Genomic DNA, 16,091 nt, shown 5'->3' with positions numbered 1-16,091 from the left:
AACTAACATTTTAAAATTTATGTTTTCTTCATCTAATGTTGAAGGTTGGTTTGTGAGGCCTATTTATTTATTTTTTTCTTTTGTTGAGTTATGCCTTCTCAGTTCACTTAGAACACTCGCCCAAACTCTTCTATCAGTTTGTTCTAATGAATTAACATGTTCTTCTACTAGCTTAGCGAAGACTAGATTTTTTTCACTCTCAAGTGAGTATTCAAGACCACAGACTTCTATCTCAGTTCAGCATGTAGACGTGTTTCAGCCCTGGAGCGGCTGCAGTGGTATTCCATAGCAATGATCACATCTCTAACGCATTCGTGGAATTAATGCTGAAACTGAGCCCAGAGGGTTGAGAGTGATGTCATGTTCTGACAAAAAAATGTTGTGCTTAATAAACTTGGAGAGGTTTAAGCCAAAAGAGGCCTTAGGAGAGGAAAGGAAAGAAAGGGTGAGAGAGGGAAAGAAGAGCGGTCTGGAAAAGATCAGTGTGAGAGGAACAGGAAAGATTGGACAAAGAGATAAACACAGTCCTGCTCGTAATTTAGTTTGATGGTTAACTGTGCCCTCAGTGTCACAGCTGTAATATGACCAAGACAGACATTTTTAACATAGGACATTTTGTTGTTTGCAGTAAACAAAAAATGAATAAAATAAATTGGAATTGAAAAACAAATTAGACCGTTTCGAACCTGTAGTTGGCTATTTGACTGCATACTTCACATCTAAGGTTGCAAGACATAGGATGCTGCCCTTTTGACATCAAAAGAAATTTTAAAATGAAATATATTTTTCCATGTCTGCCATCCATAATTTTTTTTTTTTTTTTTTTTTATTATTAGTAGTAGTAGTAATAGTAGTAGTATTAAGATTGCATTACAATGCATTAATGTGTTTTATGGATCAAGGATGCATACATTGCTGCTGTAAAATTTGGCTAAAATTAGGTATCTTGGGGCCCTTTTGAAACAGCCTTTAAAAACTTTACTTTGTAATGGGATTGATAGGGATGTAACGATTCAATCAGCTCATGATTCAATTCACGATTTTGACTTTTTGAGAAAACCTTTGATGATTTGGTTTTCTCACTTTTTTTTTTACAAAATGAAATTTAAGTTATTATACAGTAAATGAGAAGGTGTCCTTTTATTAGGCTATTGCAGCACGTTTCTGTGTGAAATTTAAATATAACAAAACTTATTTGAAATTTTAAAACAAGAAGAAAGTTACACAAATAAAATAAATCTCTTCAGATAATCAAACTAAGGCTTTGTCTGTGCTCTTCCATTTAAAATGAGAGGCAACCACTGCATTGTAATCATCATCCAAAGATGCAGTGTACATGACATGCAGCATGAGCAGTCTTTAATCTAAATTAGACAGTATCATTTTGAAACTTGAAGCAAAAACAGAATAGTCTGACTTTGGTCTGAAACTATACTACATAAAACAGCGTTTCCCAATCCCAGTCCAGTTAGACTTCCAGCAAAAATAAATCCGTGCCATCATCTGTCACTCTCACTCTGAACTCTGTATCAAGTTAAATGATACAAATCAGGAATAGCACTACTGTTGTAACGTTTGCACACAGATAAATACACAGACATTTGTAACTGTGTAACTGTGAACAAAGTCTTCAGATTGAGTTAAACTGCCCAACTCGGTCCCATTCTTTAGTTATGCATAATAAGAGTTAATATAATTGTACTTTAACCTGGGCCTCAAGTATTAGGCACTCTATGTATTTATAGATTGGTTTTTTTCAGCCTGAACACGTTTCCTAACTCTCCCTCTCTCTCTCTCTCTCTCTCTCTCTCTCTCTCTCAAATGAGCTTTATTGGCATGGCTTTGGAACAGCACAATGTTGCCAAAGTAATACACAGCGAACAAGTTATACTGGCATATAGATAGTAAAAAAAAAAAAAAAAATTTATTCATGACCATATTGTCTAAAACACATATGCACAAAAACAAACAAACAAAAAACAATAGCAAATACAAGGTAAATATTTACAGAGAGCACTGATAAAGAAAAAGGGGGTTTAGCCTTTGTCCCTCATAATGTGGCAGGAGGATACACACTGCGCTGCTAGGTGGATATACTTTTCTTTCCCTTCCAAAATATACAGAGCTTGTCTATGTGGCACAATTTGAACTATTTGGGTAGAATGTGTCTAATGTGTTTATATTTGCTGTAGTGTGCTCGTCCTCTATGAGTCCCTCTCTTCTTTTGCTCTTCAGCTCTGTTTGTGTCGGCCCGTCTCCACACACAGACTGTGCTCACTCAGACGATACTTCGTCAGAAGCTTAGGCTCTCACTCTCACTATTTTTTTTATTTTATTTTAATTATTATTAACATTTTTTACTGTATCAATGGTTTTTCTTCTGTCAGTTAATGCATTATTATATTAATTCTACTTTGTGAATTGTTAATGCTTGGGAATTAGCTCACTCTGTGTATATACGATCTACACAAGCTCATATTATCAAATATCATTCATATCATTAAAATTAGGGTTGATGCGCTAGAAGGTGTTGACGGTGGTTTTACCGGTGTGAAGCCGCAACACCGTTATGTGATTTGCCGACCGCGGCACCACCCCCACCGTTGTTTTTATTTTTTATAGTAATAAACATTACACTTTTTCTTCCATTGACTTTAATGCATACACATGTGAATGCATCAGACAGAAAACTCAGTCCCGTGCAAAAATTTGTTGCATTCCGCTGCATTCCATAGTTCAAACTTGGTGAACTCTGGTTTGTGAATTCGCATCACGTGACACCGTGTGACCAACGGCAGATCAATACGTCACAGCATGACCTCCTATCTGAATAAAAAGAAAGTAAAGTGACATTCAGCCAAGTATGGTGAACCATACTCAGAATTTGTGCTCTGCATTTAACCCATCCGAAATGCACACACACAGAGCAGTGAACACACACACACACACACACTGTGAGCACACACCCGGAGCAGTGGGCAGCCATTTATGCTGCAGCGCCCGGGGAGCAGTTGGGGGTTTGTTGCCTTGCTCAAGGGCACCTAAGTCGTGGTATTGAAGGTGTAGAGAGAACTGTACATGCACTCCCCCCACCCACAATTCCGTCCGGCCCGAGACTAGAACCCACAACCCTTCGATTGGGAGTCCAACCCTCTAACCATTAGGCCACGACTTCCCCAAAGAAGAATATACATCTAAAACCGCTTCCGCAAAAAAGAATATAAATCTAAAACCGCAGTGCTGCAGGAAAGCAGAGTAGATTATATGTTTTTACATTTTAGGTGTGTTATTATTGTTTGTGTTGAATTTAAGTTTTTAAAAGACTCTGCAGAGCATGATGTCATATCACGACCGTTTCAAGTGTAGTGTGACCGTGGCTTAAAAACAAACTACTTTGCTACCAAATTGTCCCTAATTTGAAATTGAAAGTAAAGCAAGGTTTTACAAGCTATTTAAAAAAAACTGAAGGAAAAGAGGGAAAACTATCCCCCTCCCCACCCACAGTGATTACCGGTTTTGTCACGCATTGATTTACTGGTGGGAAAATTTCCTCACCATCACAACCGTAATTCAAATATCACTCAGAACCATTGTTCAGAAATCAAGTATTGTTTAAAAGAAAGAAAACCATTTGAGTGAGATTTCGAGACTGTGTGTACCTGAAGAACAAGTCGTGTGCCTTGCCTTTATTAGTTCAGAATGGACTTGACCTGAACCTTCCCGTAAACCCATCACTATTGCCACAAAGCCATCTCCATCTGTTCATTTTTACCATCATACACATCCCATTGCATATTTTTGTTACAGAAGGTCTTCCTCCTTGAGACTCTTTTAACTTTCACTTACAGTTTAGTCTGATAAAGGTCTCAGTTGCTTTGTGTACTTTTTTGCAGAAAGAAAACTGAAGCTCAATTATTATAGTAATAGATGATTGTGTCTGTAAAACTGCAGAGATGGGCCTCTTGGCCATTTCCAGGATTTCTCCCAGCATGCCTTAAAAGGACTTGGTTGAGAGCACTGGGGAATGTCTGTGAGGAAAACACTGAGATTGCACTGGTATTTATTCAGTCCCATTATTAATATTAATCTTATTGGAGTTTCATTCTCATGGCCAACTGGCGATTCTTATCTGTCTGAGCAGGTGCTAATGATGATGTACATTCATCTGAATGCTTTAAGCAGTCAAAGCAAAACTACTGTGATTTATTGATTTATTAGGATATCAGCTGTGGAGTATTTATACGTTCATAAATATGCTAAATTCACAGATCCAGTAAGTCAACACTACACTACAGGTCATGCAGATTAAATCTGCTGATTTTTAGGAACGTCATCGTAAGGAATGAGCTGGTTTTATCTAGCTTGGCTTTTTCGTCTCAAGGAAGAAGAGTCTGTGATCTGTCGATCTGCATTTTCACCCCTCCCCCCAAAAAATTACTTCAGGATACATCAAGGCTACATTCATTAGCTTGTTACACAATGCACAGCCTTTTGTTGAGTTTTATGTAAACTAAACTAATACTTTAAGAGAGCGGTCTACACAATAATGCATTCCCTTATGTGTCTGATAAAAAATAATCTCTCCACCACCTTCTGGCTTCAGACTTGTTCTGCTTCTGCTACAGGTACTGATTCAACTGTTGCCTCTGCTGGTAATAAGTGTGTTTCACTGTGTGTTTTTTGCTGTTGACATCATACTACTAGCATATCTATATATGTGTGATTCTATTTGACATTTGATGAAACACCATGGGTGTAACTTCATTTCAACATGGCAAAACACATTGACAGGATGACCTGCACTGCATATAATTAACACACTTTTTTACCCTGAAGTATTACGAATACAGTCTTCAGCTTATGCGAGTGTAAACCATACAACCAATTCTTAACAAAAACACAGTTTATTTCCGAATGTGAAAACTTTATATATATAAAAAATCAGCAAATTATTAGAACTCTTCTTCACAACCAGAACAACCAGGCTATTTTGTTGGCATAGGGAAAAGAAAAGTGACCTGAGCAGCCTATGTCTTCCCTTAAATCTCCATAAATACAGTACTGATAACTAATTATATGAACATGCTGTAAGCTAGCTGGTTTATAGGTACGCTGAGCCTTGCTTCACTGTGACCCCATGAGCTAAACACACATGTGGGTCTAATCAGGACGTCACTGTGAGTGACATCACTTCCCCATTTGAAGTTTCTGTTTTATATTCAGTACGTGACTCAGTGGGGAATTTCTAAGTAAATTAAAACCATACTGCTCAGAAAATCTTAATTTTAAAAAAGGAAGCCTTCTATGTGTTATTGAAATACGAATCGGTGAGATTTCAGTTTAAAAATAAATGAGTTTGTTCATATCACGATGTCTCTTCGCTAGGGTCTGTTCCCGTGCAAGGGCTGTGCGTGAACTGAAATGACTGAATTACTGAAATTCTCTTTCCCAGGCACAAACACACAAAGGTATTTCAGAAAGACTGCCCATGCCATTACTGTAGTAAATTGCTTGTGATAATAAGCATTTGCTTAATGACAAGTTGGCAAGGGTTTTCTTAGCATGCATTACTCATTGGTTCACAGTGCATATGAATGATTGCAGTGTTTAAGACTTAGGAAGGGTGTGTTTCTACAGTCCAAAGGCAGTTCGGCTGCTGAAGTGTGTGCATCTTTATTTCTTAGGCACTGTGTTTTGGTCATACTGTAAACTCCTTTAAACGTATTAAATGCCTTCAGAGTAAAATGTTTCAGAGGAGTCTTAGTCTCGTCACAGTGACTGTACAGGTGTTTTAAAAACGTGGTTTCCTGTGATGAGCAATACATTTTCCTGCTTTTTTCTCAGTGATCTAAAGATGAACCAAGATAAACCACTAAATCCTCATCAACACATTTAGTAATGTAAATCTGTCATAGATTAGCTAATATTTCTTTGTTTTTATTGTCTTTGTGCAGTATGTATTTTTGCATAGGGGAATTCTTGAAGCACTGATTTGCTTTGTAAGTTTGGAGGGGAATGTGGCTGAAGGGGTCTTAGGATATACAATCAGAAAGGTTATCTGTTGTTTTTAGGGGAAAACCAAGAAGGCGATTGGACAGCACGCACGGAGGTTCAGCCCGCTGACAATCCCTAAAAATTCCCTGGTCGATCCGAGGGAATTCCTTCAACAGTGAAGCGTTCAGAAAACACAAACCAAAAACAACACGCCCTGGAAACACTGATTCTAAGGTCAAACTCTCCGAACGGCCAAACCCTGGTGCTGACCCAAGCAAAATATTTAGTCAAATTTATGTCAGAGGAGTTTTCTGTACCAAAAATACACCACAGCTTTGATAACAAATATATTACGTAGACCTTAAAATGTTCGCAAAAAGCCACTCGTTCCAGGAAACTGACATCTCTGTCGTGTCAACCCATATATTACGGAGTTGGTAAATACGGGTTTGGTGCTTTATTGTCAAAACAGAGGCACTGGCAGAGACGCGTATTTTAGATTCAAACACAGAGGCCTGTATTTAAAGTGACATTATGTTTTCAAATGAGAGTAAAAACACACTGATAAATGAAACTACGAGGCTTGCTGCACCAGTGACTTTAAAACCAAAGACACCTTTTCAAGGAATAATTCTTCTAAAAAAGAAAATGGTCATAATTTACGTAATGTTTATAGTCTTACTGAACATGCTGCTCTATAGCCATATCACACACACACAGACAAATATCTAACCACCAAAACTGTTTCACAAGACATCACCGATGTTTCCAAGTTCCTGGTGAAACATTGGACTAATATCTTCACTAATAACTGCATTTAAGGGCACAAAGCTTTCTTTCTGTACTCAAATTTAGACTTACTGCAGCGAAAACATGACAAACACACACACACACACACACACAAGACACTGTCGCAGGCTAAATTGTGTAATACTCATTTTACTCACATACATGTCTTTACAATACACACCTCTCACTGTTTGGTAATTTGTGTACCGTTTGATCTGTCTTGCATGGCTGCACACAGCATGGGATGAACTCATCAGAATGTGTGGGTTTATCAAGTTTGAGCAATTCAACGTGTCGCACCAATGAGTGAGCAGCAGATCTCAATGCCATGAGTCAGGTCTGTCACTGTCCTATCTGTGCCTGCACTCTGCTGGGTCAGCGTTGTTGTTTAGGGTCCAGAGCATACGGGATAGACCACTTCTCAAGTTTCTAAACGTGTTTGTCAGCTGACATTGCTTAGATATAGAAGATTTGAAGATTGGTGTATTCATTTCCATAGTCTTTAAATGTACTTGTTCAAGTCATATATATATATATATATATATATATATATATATATATATATATATATATATATATATAAATATATATATATATATATATATATATATATATATATAATCTGACAAATGGCTGCACGAAGAGCTACCAGGGATTTTTTTTTTTTTTTTTTTTGCAAGCCCTGATATGTATAGTTGTATAAAAAAGATACATATATATTTATAATGTCAAATAATTTTTCGATTTATGATTTCCTTTGAGCCACAGTCTGATCTGCTTACATTCTTCTTGGCACATTTAGTTTGGGATTTCACTATGTATTGCATGTTGTAACATGTGGCAACTTCTACAGCCACGTCTTCGTGTTTACAGAATGATGCCTACCTCACACACATGCGGAAGAAAGGAAAGAATACAGTTTCCTGTCACTTCTATTTTGAGTCTTGTTGAAGGATCAGGAGCTCAACAAACAATGCGTTGATTTAATTCAGTGCCCACTGGCTGCCATTTGCCCTTCCTAACGCCCACTAGAATTAGCTGTTTAGCCTCCTCTGTGTGCAGTAAATATGATATCAGAGAAATCGTAGGACAGATGTTATTTTTTACTGCTGTGTAAGAGTTAGGGGGGCTCAAGCCCCTGCCCCTTTAAACCCAGATACAAAAGTGCCCTTTCGGTCCGGTCTATCTTTCTACTGAGGGTGAAACACCCACGTAGTAAGCAGGAGAAGATGTGATGAGTAATTTGGTGCCAGCTCATTTCACAAGGACAGGCTCAGCTGTCGATGTTTACAACACTGCAGTGCTGGATGCCGCTCCTAGTGTTCATCTTAAAATATCCCAGCACTCTGTCCCACGGACCCCAGTAGAGTTCACTTATATCGGGATCATCCTTTGGGAGTCCACAGACTGAAATCTGCTCCATCTGATTCAAAAATCCACTCCCAGCCTCATGTTCCAGGCAAAGTCCTTCACCTTTTTTTTCGTTGGGCTTTCCAGATCGAGGGGAAATTCTTGATATCTATTAACACCTGCTCCTTCAGATTGATCTTGGCAACATAAGAGTCCTGCAGGATGTTTGCAGAGCATAACTTTCATTATGACCAAGACCAACTCATATCTATGAATGGGTGGTATTGTTAAGCTTTTCTTTAGGGAATGCTTTTCTGTGCTCCTGAATAGAGGACAATGTCTTCCAAATATTTCCAGTAAGATTCAACAGAAGGATTTTGTTTGCCTTTAATGTTTAAGGTCACGTCACCGCTTCAACAGTCCAATCCACAATCCAATCTTCACTGATCCTTCAGAAATCATTGGTGACTGTGGCAGATTTTCACCACCACGGTGTTAATATACCAACTACCATCAGTGCTGTGGTGTTATTATATATATATATATATATATATATATATATATACAGTACAGACCAAATGTTTGGACACACCTTCTCATTCAAAGAGTTTTCTTTATTTTCATGACTATGCAAATTGTAGATTCACACTGAAGGCATCAAATCAAAACTATGAATTAACACGTGGAATTATATATGGAATTATATACATAACAAAAAAGTGTGAAACAACTGAAAATATGTCATATTCTAGGTTCTTCAAAGTAGCCACCTTTTGCTTTGATTACTGCTTTGCACACTCTTGGCTTTCTCTTGATGAGCTTCAAGAGGTAGTCACCTGAAATGGTCTTCCAACAGTCTTGAAGGAGTTCCCCGAGAGATGCTTAGCACTTGTTGACCCTTTTGCCTTCTGTCTGCGGTCCAGCTCACCCCTAAACCATCTCGATTGGGTTCAGGTCCGGTGACTGTGGAGACCAGGTCATCTGGCACAGCACCCCATCAAGCACCCCATCACTCTCCTTCTTGGTCAAATAGTCCTTGACGCCTTCAGTGTGACTACAATATTCATAGTCATGAAAATAAAGAAAACTCTTTGAATGAGAAGGTGTGTCCAAACTTTTGGTCTGTACTGTATATATATATATATATATATATATATATATATATATATATATATATATATATATATATATATATATACAGTACAGACCAAAACCAATACAAACCTGAGCAGCCGGGCATTTGCGATCACGGGAACTTGAAGACACTACGAAAGCAGTTGGTTGACATGAATAGAGATGGCTCCAGATCAGCGATGTATAATTAGGTTTTCAAAAAGGTGCATTGCTCAACATGAGATTAATTTGCTGATTGCAGAACAACTTGTGTTTTCCTGCGCTCAAATCTAAAGCATGATCTAAAGGAAACGCTGTATGGCGTTTGAGGTAATTTGTGAATTAGCATAGACTTAGAGTCTAAATAAAAAAACAACTGTTACTGTTATTACACTTGTATAAAAAGCTTTGTGTTGTGCTAGTTGTAGATTGCGTGACATCACATGCACGCTACCGCCAGTGGCAATAGACCACCATGATGATGCGGTTGTCACAGAGACCGTCACAGCCCTAAAATAAATAATCAAACAAACTGACCCCAAAACCTTTGAGCGCCAGTTTAGGTTAATATGTGACTGTGGTACACATTTCGGAAACACTTAAACAGCCACAAATAAAGCAATTCCTCATTTGCTTTTGGATTCAAAATGTTTAACTCTCTGATTTGTCTCTGATTTGCAGAGCTTTCATTGGCCCAGAAGAAGTTTGCTCAGTGCCTGGGCGAGTTCAAATTTGAATACATCGGCGACGCCAAAACTGACGATGAGAAGTGCATTGGTGAGTGTTTTTCTTTTTTTCTTGCATATTTTCATCTGCGTACTTGCATACATTTGCCTTTATTTTAACACTTGGCTACTAGTGTGACGTGGGTGAGATCTGGGCGTATGAACTCATCTGTTTGTTTCAGACAGGTGGCTCACATGCTGAGAAATATGTAAATAATCATGCATAGATAAACTTTGCTCATTGTCTGCATGTGTGCCATTTCAGATGAATCATTGCAAGAATTCTCCTCCTTTCTTAGAAACTTGGAAGACCAAAGAGAACTGATGGTGAGCACAACTAGTTGAGACTTGCATTAAAAACATAATCTGTTTTACATTTCAATAAAATTCTTGCCGGCTTAAAAATAAATAATAAATAAATAAAAGAGAAAGAAAAAGAAAAAAGAATAAAATAAATACACACACACATATACAAACATGTATATTTATTTATTCATTTATTTTTAATATACAATACTGTGTGTATATATATATATATATATATATATATATATATATATATATATATATATATACAGTATTGTGCAAGAGTCTTAGGTCACTAGTATTTTCATCATCAAAAATGGTTATAGGTCAGTTATTTATATCTTTTACTGTAGTGTATCAGTAGTAAATATTAGTTTACATTTTTTGCCATTAATTGTAATAATCCAGTGAGATTTATTGTTTGCACAAGGAGTCTTACAACAGCCAGTGCCCCACACAGAGATCTGATCTCACCATCATCAGTCTGTCTGAAATAACATGAAGAAACAGAACAAACTAAATCCAGAAGAACTGTGGCAATGTCTACAAGACACTCCAAGAAACCTATCTGCAAAGCTACCTGATAAACAATGCGCAAGTGCACCTAGGACAAACGTTTTTGTTAACTCATGGTGGTGTCACACCAAATGTTGATTTAATTTAGCCAAGTTAATAGAAGTTCATTAATAACATCTATTTATGGCATTATTTTTAATGGCATCCTCATTATACTGCGTTTTTACACAAGTGCCTAAAACTTGACACAGTACTGCAGCTTTGCGTTTTGGAGACGTTTATATAGATATATATATATATATATATATATATATATATATATATATATATATATATATATATATATATATATATATATATATATATATATATATATATTAGGGCTGTCAAATGATTAACATTTTTAATCAAATTAATCTGAATTTTCAGTGGATTAATCATGATTAATCACTATTTGCAATTACACCTGAATCCTAACAATTTTTTTTTTACCTGAAATGCAAACCAAAAGATAAATAACAGGACACAGATACATAATTTTCATGTATTGATTCATCAACGTGGTTCTTTTTTTCTGAATTTCAAAAGTTTAACATTTACTTAGATCAAATTTACCTGAGCACTATATCAAACCATGCCATTTAACAACAGATAGTTTAAGAGTTTTAGGTGAACCAGTGGTTAAATATAGCCACATATCTATGAAATTATGCATAGAAACTCGAAAGAATGAACTCAGAAACACAAACAGGCGCCACAATCACATAAGCAGCACTCTGGGCACTCTTGTTTTTGGGAGGTGTTCATTTGCTCTGCCACAATACTTTAGGATCGATATTTTCACGTTCTGAAGGCTTCAGGTGCCAGTAAAACCAAGTAAAAATGCATTGCTGTTATTTTCACTGCATTGCATGTAGGCGTTCTGCGCATGCGCAGTGTGAAACACAGGACGCTATAACAGGAAGAAGCTCCAGCGTATCAACTAGCAAAGTCGTCTCTGTTTATCGAGCTTGGCATGAATGTATTTGAGAGTAACTGGGGTAAAACCTTAAGCTTCTTCTGTGTTTTCGTCGTGGCACTCATCGCTGTTTTTTACTATCTTGAGAATTCAGAGATCGACGAGACTTTCCTGACCTGAATAATTTGTCACACTGCGCATGCGTGAAATGCGTAAAAATTTTTACGTAATTAACAACGTAATTTTTGACAGCCCAAATATATATATATATATATATATATATATATATATATATATATATATATATAAAATGATACAAAAATAAAAATCTATAAATATATCTAACTATATATATAGTTAGATATAACTATATCTAACTATATATATATATATATATATATATATATATATATATATATATATATATATATATATATATATATATATATATATATATATAACTATATATATAGTTAGATATATTTATAGATTTTTATTTTTTTATCATGGTCATTTGCATGAAAAACAGAAAAACCCAAACACAAAAATCAGCCTTAACACTGAGGTCAACACATATTTTATGAAGTGACATCAGTCGTCTGTTTGTCCCTGTATGCTTCAGCTCTGTTTGAGTCACAGTCACAGGAAGTGAGTTACATTGCCATCAGTTATTTGTGTCCTCTGCCTCAATGACTTCTGTGATTACACAAGACGGCTGTTTATGTTGAGTCATGTCACCCTAAATGAGTTGTTTATGAACTGTACTTTCAAACTAGGGGTGGCCAATATGAAAAAATGTCATCACATTTTTTTTTTTTAATATCACGATTCATGATTTGATCACGATTCTTTGTCATGTGGGTTTTACTGCTTTGCAAGTTTTTTGAGCATTACAGCCAAACCAATTTCCCTATTATAAAGACAATGCCTTTCAAGATAAAAAAAGGAAAGAAAAAGAAAAGCAGATATTTAGGCCAAAGTGGGCGAAGATAAAAAATATTTGTCATTATTTTATTTTTTTTTAAAAATAAGAAAAAAAGATACACATTACAATATTATACTACACATAATATAAAAATAAAACAAAAAGTGATTTATTCTCCGGTGCAAATGTATTTTGCAAGAGTATTCAAGAAATTTAATGAACAAATATATATTTAAAAAAAAAAAAAAACAGTACTGTATAGACTGATTTTGTTGTTTTATTAACGTTAAAGGAATAGTTCACCCAAAATCAATGTAACCTGTTTGTCAATTGTGTCATAGTGTTTTATTTGTATGCCATCATTTATTCACTCAAAATTTATTTTAAACCTGAATGAGTTTCTTGCTTCTGCTAAACATAAATGCTATTTTGAGGAACGTGGAAAACCAAACAGTTCCATATTTTTCTTTTCCTACTAAGTCAGTGTGGACCACCAACTGTTTGGTTACCCACATTCTTCAAATTATTCTTTTGTATTCAGCACAATAAGTAAATTTATACTGGTTTTGATTTAACATGTGAGTGAGTAAATAATGAGAGAAATGAAATTTTATGGTGAACTGTCCCTGCATGTTTAGTACTGTCCCTTTAACACCGTGCACATCTAATATAGGCTACAGGCACGTATCGGTTTTTCGCTCAACTGTTTACTTTAATTTTAGACATAGCCAACTAAGTCTACAGTCATGGCCAAAAGTTTTGGCAGTGACATAAATTTTGTGTTTCGCAAAGTTTGCTGCTCAAGCTGTATTCATTCACAATCTTTCTAGATTACTATGCAGAGTGATCAGATACATTTTAAATAATTGCTAAATGCTTCATTGACCATAAAAATTTACTTTTCACCAAAAAACTAATTTCACAGTTTTTTGATCCTGACACAAAATGACCAGCTAACATTAATTGACTAATCACATCAGCAGGACATGTGAAAGTGTGAATGAATACTAGTCAGAAAAAAGCACTGTAATAGTTAGATTGTAAGAGCAGACTGGTTGCTATAAAAAGAGGGAAGAATAGCTTCCAATCATTGTGTTCTTGTTAGCAATGGTTACTTCATGAGAAACATGTGTAGTCATCTTCACTTTGCATCAAAATGGCCTCACATGCAAGGAGATTGCTGCAGAGAATATTGTACCTGAAAGAACCATTTACCAGATCATCAAGAACTTCAAGAAGAGAGGTTTGACTGCAGTGAACAAGTCTTCAGGACGTCCCAGAGTGTCCAGCAAGCACCAGGGCCGTCTCTATGGAATCGTGTCACCAGCAGTGCAGAGCTTGCTCAGGAATGGCAGCAGGTTGGTGTGAGAGCATCTGCACGCACAGTGGGGCCAAGACTGTGGGAGGTGGGCTCTCTCATAATTCTGCCCAAAACACTGCCAGGAATAAAGAGTAGTATCAAAACGTCCTGCAAGAGCAACTGCTTCCAATGATCCATGAGCAAAGCAGAAATGATAAAGAAGTGACTTGAAGATCATTACATTGAAAATTTGGATACGTGGACAGGCAACTCCTGGGATCTCAATCTCATAGAGAATGTGTGGTCAGGCCTCAAAAGCGAGTCGACAATTAGAAGCCCACAGATCGTGATCAACTCCGAGAACTAATAAGGCAAGAATGGATCGCCATCCGTCAGTATTTGGCCCAGAAGCTAATATCCATCATGCCAGAGTGAACTGCAGAGGTTATGAAGAACAAGGGTCATCACTGTAAATATTGACTCATTATATATTAGCCTTTAAAACTTCTGATATGCTTATCATTGTTTTTCAGTAAACCATAGAAACTTGGAAAAATAATCTACAGATGCTGAATCAGCAAACGTTGCAAAACACAAAATTTATGTCACTGCCAAAACTTTTGGCCATTACTATATATGTAAATCGTGTGTGATTTGACAGTATTAGTGCAAAAGATAACTTAGTTTAGTAATCATTCGCTGTTTGACAGGCTTTTTTGTGCACGGTAAAAGTGTGCACGTCAGGCCAGCGCGTGAACAAAACATTTAACCAGAAAGGCAAATAATGTACTTTTGTGACTGCAAATAAGTGCAGTGTCCTGTGAGAGTAACTCTACCGCTACGTTAACACTGATGTGAACGTATGTGGCGTTGTACACTAATTCCCTTAGTCTTTGTTCTACAGCATATTGAGATGGAGGCACTGTAACATGATACTACAATATTTCTTCAAAAGCAGCGATACATACGATATGGTACGATATGACTATTTTTGATCGTGGATGATAAAAATGTCTCCACGATCAAAAATAGTCATATTGCACCGCCCTATTTCAAACCTTCTGGTTGAAGATCTAATAGCAACTGATTTAAGTCCTTTATATTTCAAAGAGTAATAGCTATATTATCCGTAGTTAATTTCCAAATTGCTTTTACAGTGTAAAATGTGTAAGAATAAAACAAAATAAAAACAGTTAGATTCCTTAAAGGCATTAAAAATCAGTTTTGCCTATTAATGTAACAGATCCTCCCTTCACATGATTTTTGCATTCTTAATGTACGAGAGGCTTTTCAGTCTAATGCAAGGTTAGCCATCTAGGTAGAAAGGGCTCATGTTGCATGTAGGTCATGTTAGTATTTATTTAGTACGTAACATTAGAGAGCCGAAGGGCCTGCCCATGACTCAAAAGTGCAACAGCTGACAGTTGTTTCGAGCCCAACCTGTTCATAACTCTGCAGCAGGCCAATGATGTTGCGGCCCCTCGGCAGACTGAAGGCTTACGTGGAAGGGGTGGAGCCTACAGGCCCTGACAGTGTCATCACAGAGCAGTGGCAGAGCATTCGGAGTACTAACTATTCTGAGTCTTACAAAGATATGTTTTTATATAATAATAAACATTGTGAAAGCCTTCTTGTTAAAATATGGGCTTTAGAAAATGATTACTTTCTTTGGAATTCTAAAAGAATATTGCTTATTGCTGCAGATTTGGAAACATGTTCCCGAACTTCAGGCTTGTCCATTTACATCAAAAGTTACTTAGAAAACAACATAATAGAATTGTGCAAAGCTGCATACATACTATTGTACAAAGCCCCTGCAAGAATTATAACACTTTGCATTTGCTCACAAATTGTTTGCATTTCCCTGAAACTTTTGCAATCTTCCACAAATATTTTGTGTTAACCCAAGAAAACTGTTGTGGGCAAACACAAAACTGGTGATGTTAATAATATATGATACAGTACATGATTTGTGTGTGTTTGAGTCAGGGGCAGTGGTTTTAGCAGTTGGCTGTTTTGACTCAGGCTGGTTTATAATAAATGATTTTGTAAGTTTCTCTGGGTATAGAAAACTTTTTTTTTTTTTTTGGTAACAACTTATAGTTAGTAGAATGT

The 16,091-nt window shown here is 36.4% G+C and overlaps 1 protein-coding gene across 1 annotated transcript in view; it reads left to right on the top strand.

Annotated features, from left to right (window-relative positions):
* The window catches only part of LOC113095007 (rho GTPase-activating protein 10-like), a 66,165-nt gene that overhangs the window by 13,840 nt on the left and 36,234 nt on the right, over positions 1–16,091 (top strand). The window contains exons 2-3 of the mRNA XM_026260611.1: positions 9,928–10,023; positions 10,237–10,298. Of these exons, the coding sequence (XP_026116396.1) occupies positions 9,928–10,023; positions 10,237–10,298 (158 nt within the window). The remainder of the gene's footprint in view (positions 1–9,927; positions 10,024–10,236; positions 10,299–16,091) is intronic.

The sequence above is a fragment of the Carassius auratus genome, unplaced genomic scaffold (assembly GCF_003368295.1).
Source record: "Carassius auratus strain Wakin unplaced genomic scaffold, ASM336829v1 scaf_tig00215565, whole genome shotgun sequence".
Taxonomy (NCBI): Eukaryota; Metazoa; Chordata; class Actinopteri; order Cypriniformes; family Cyprinidae; genus Carassius; species Carassius auratus.
This window is presented reverse-complemented; position numbering and strand designations above follow the sequence as displayed.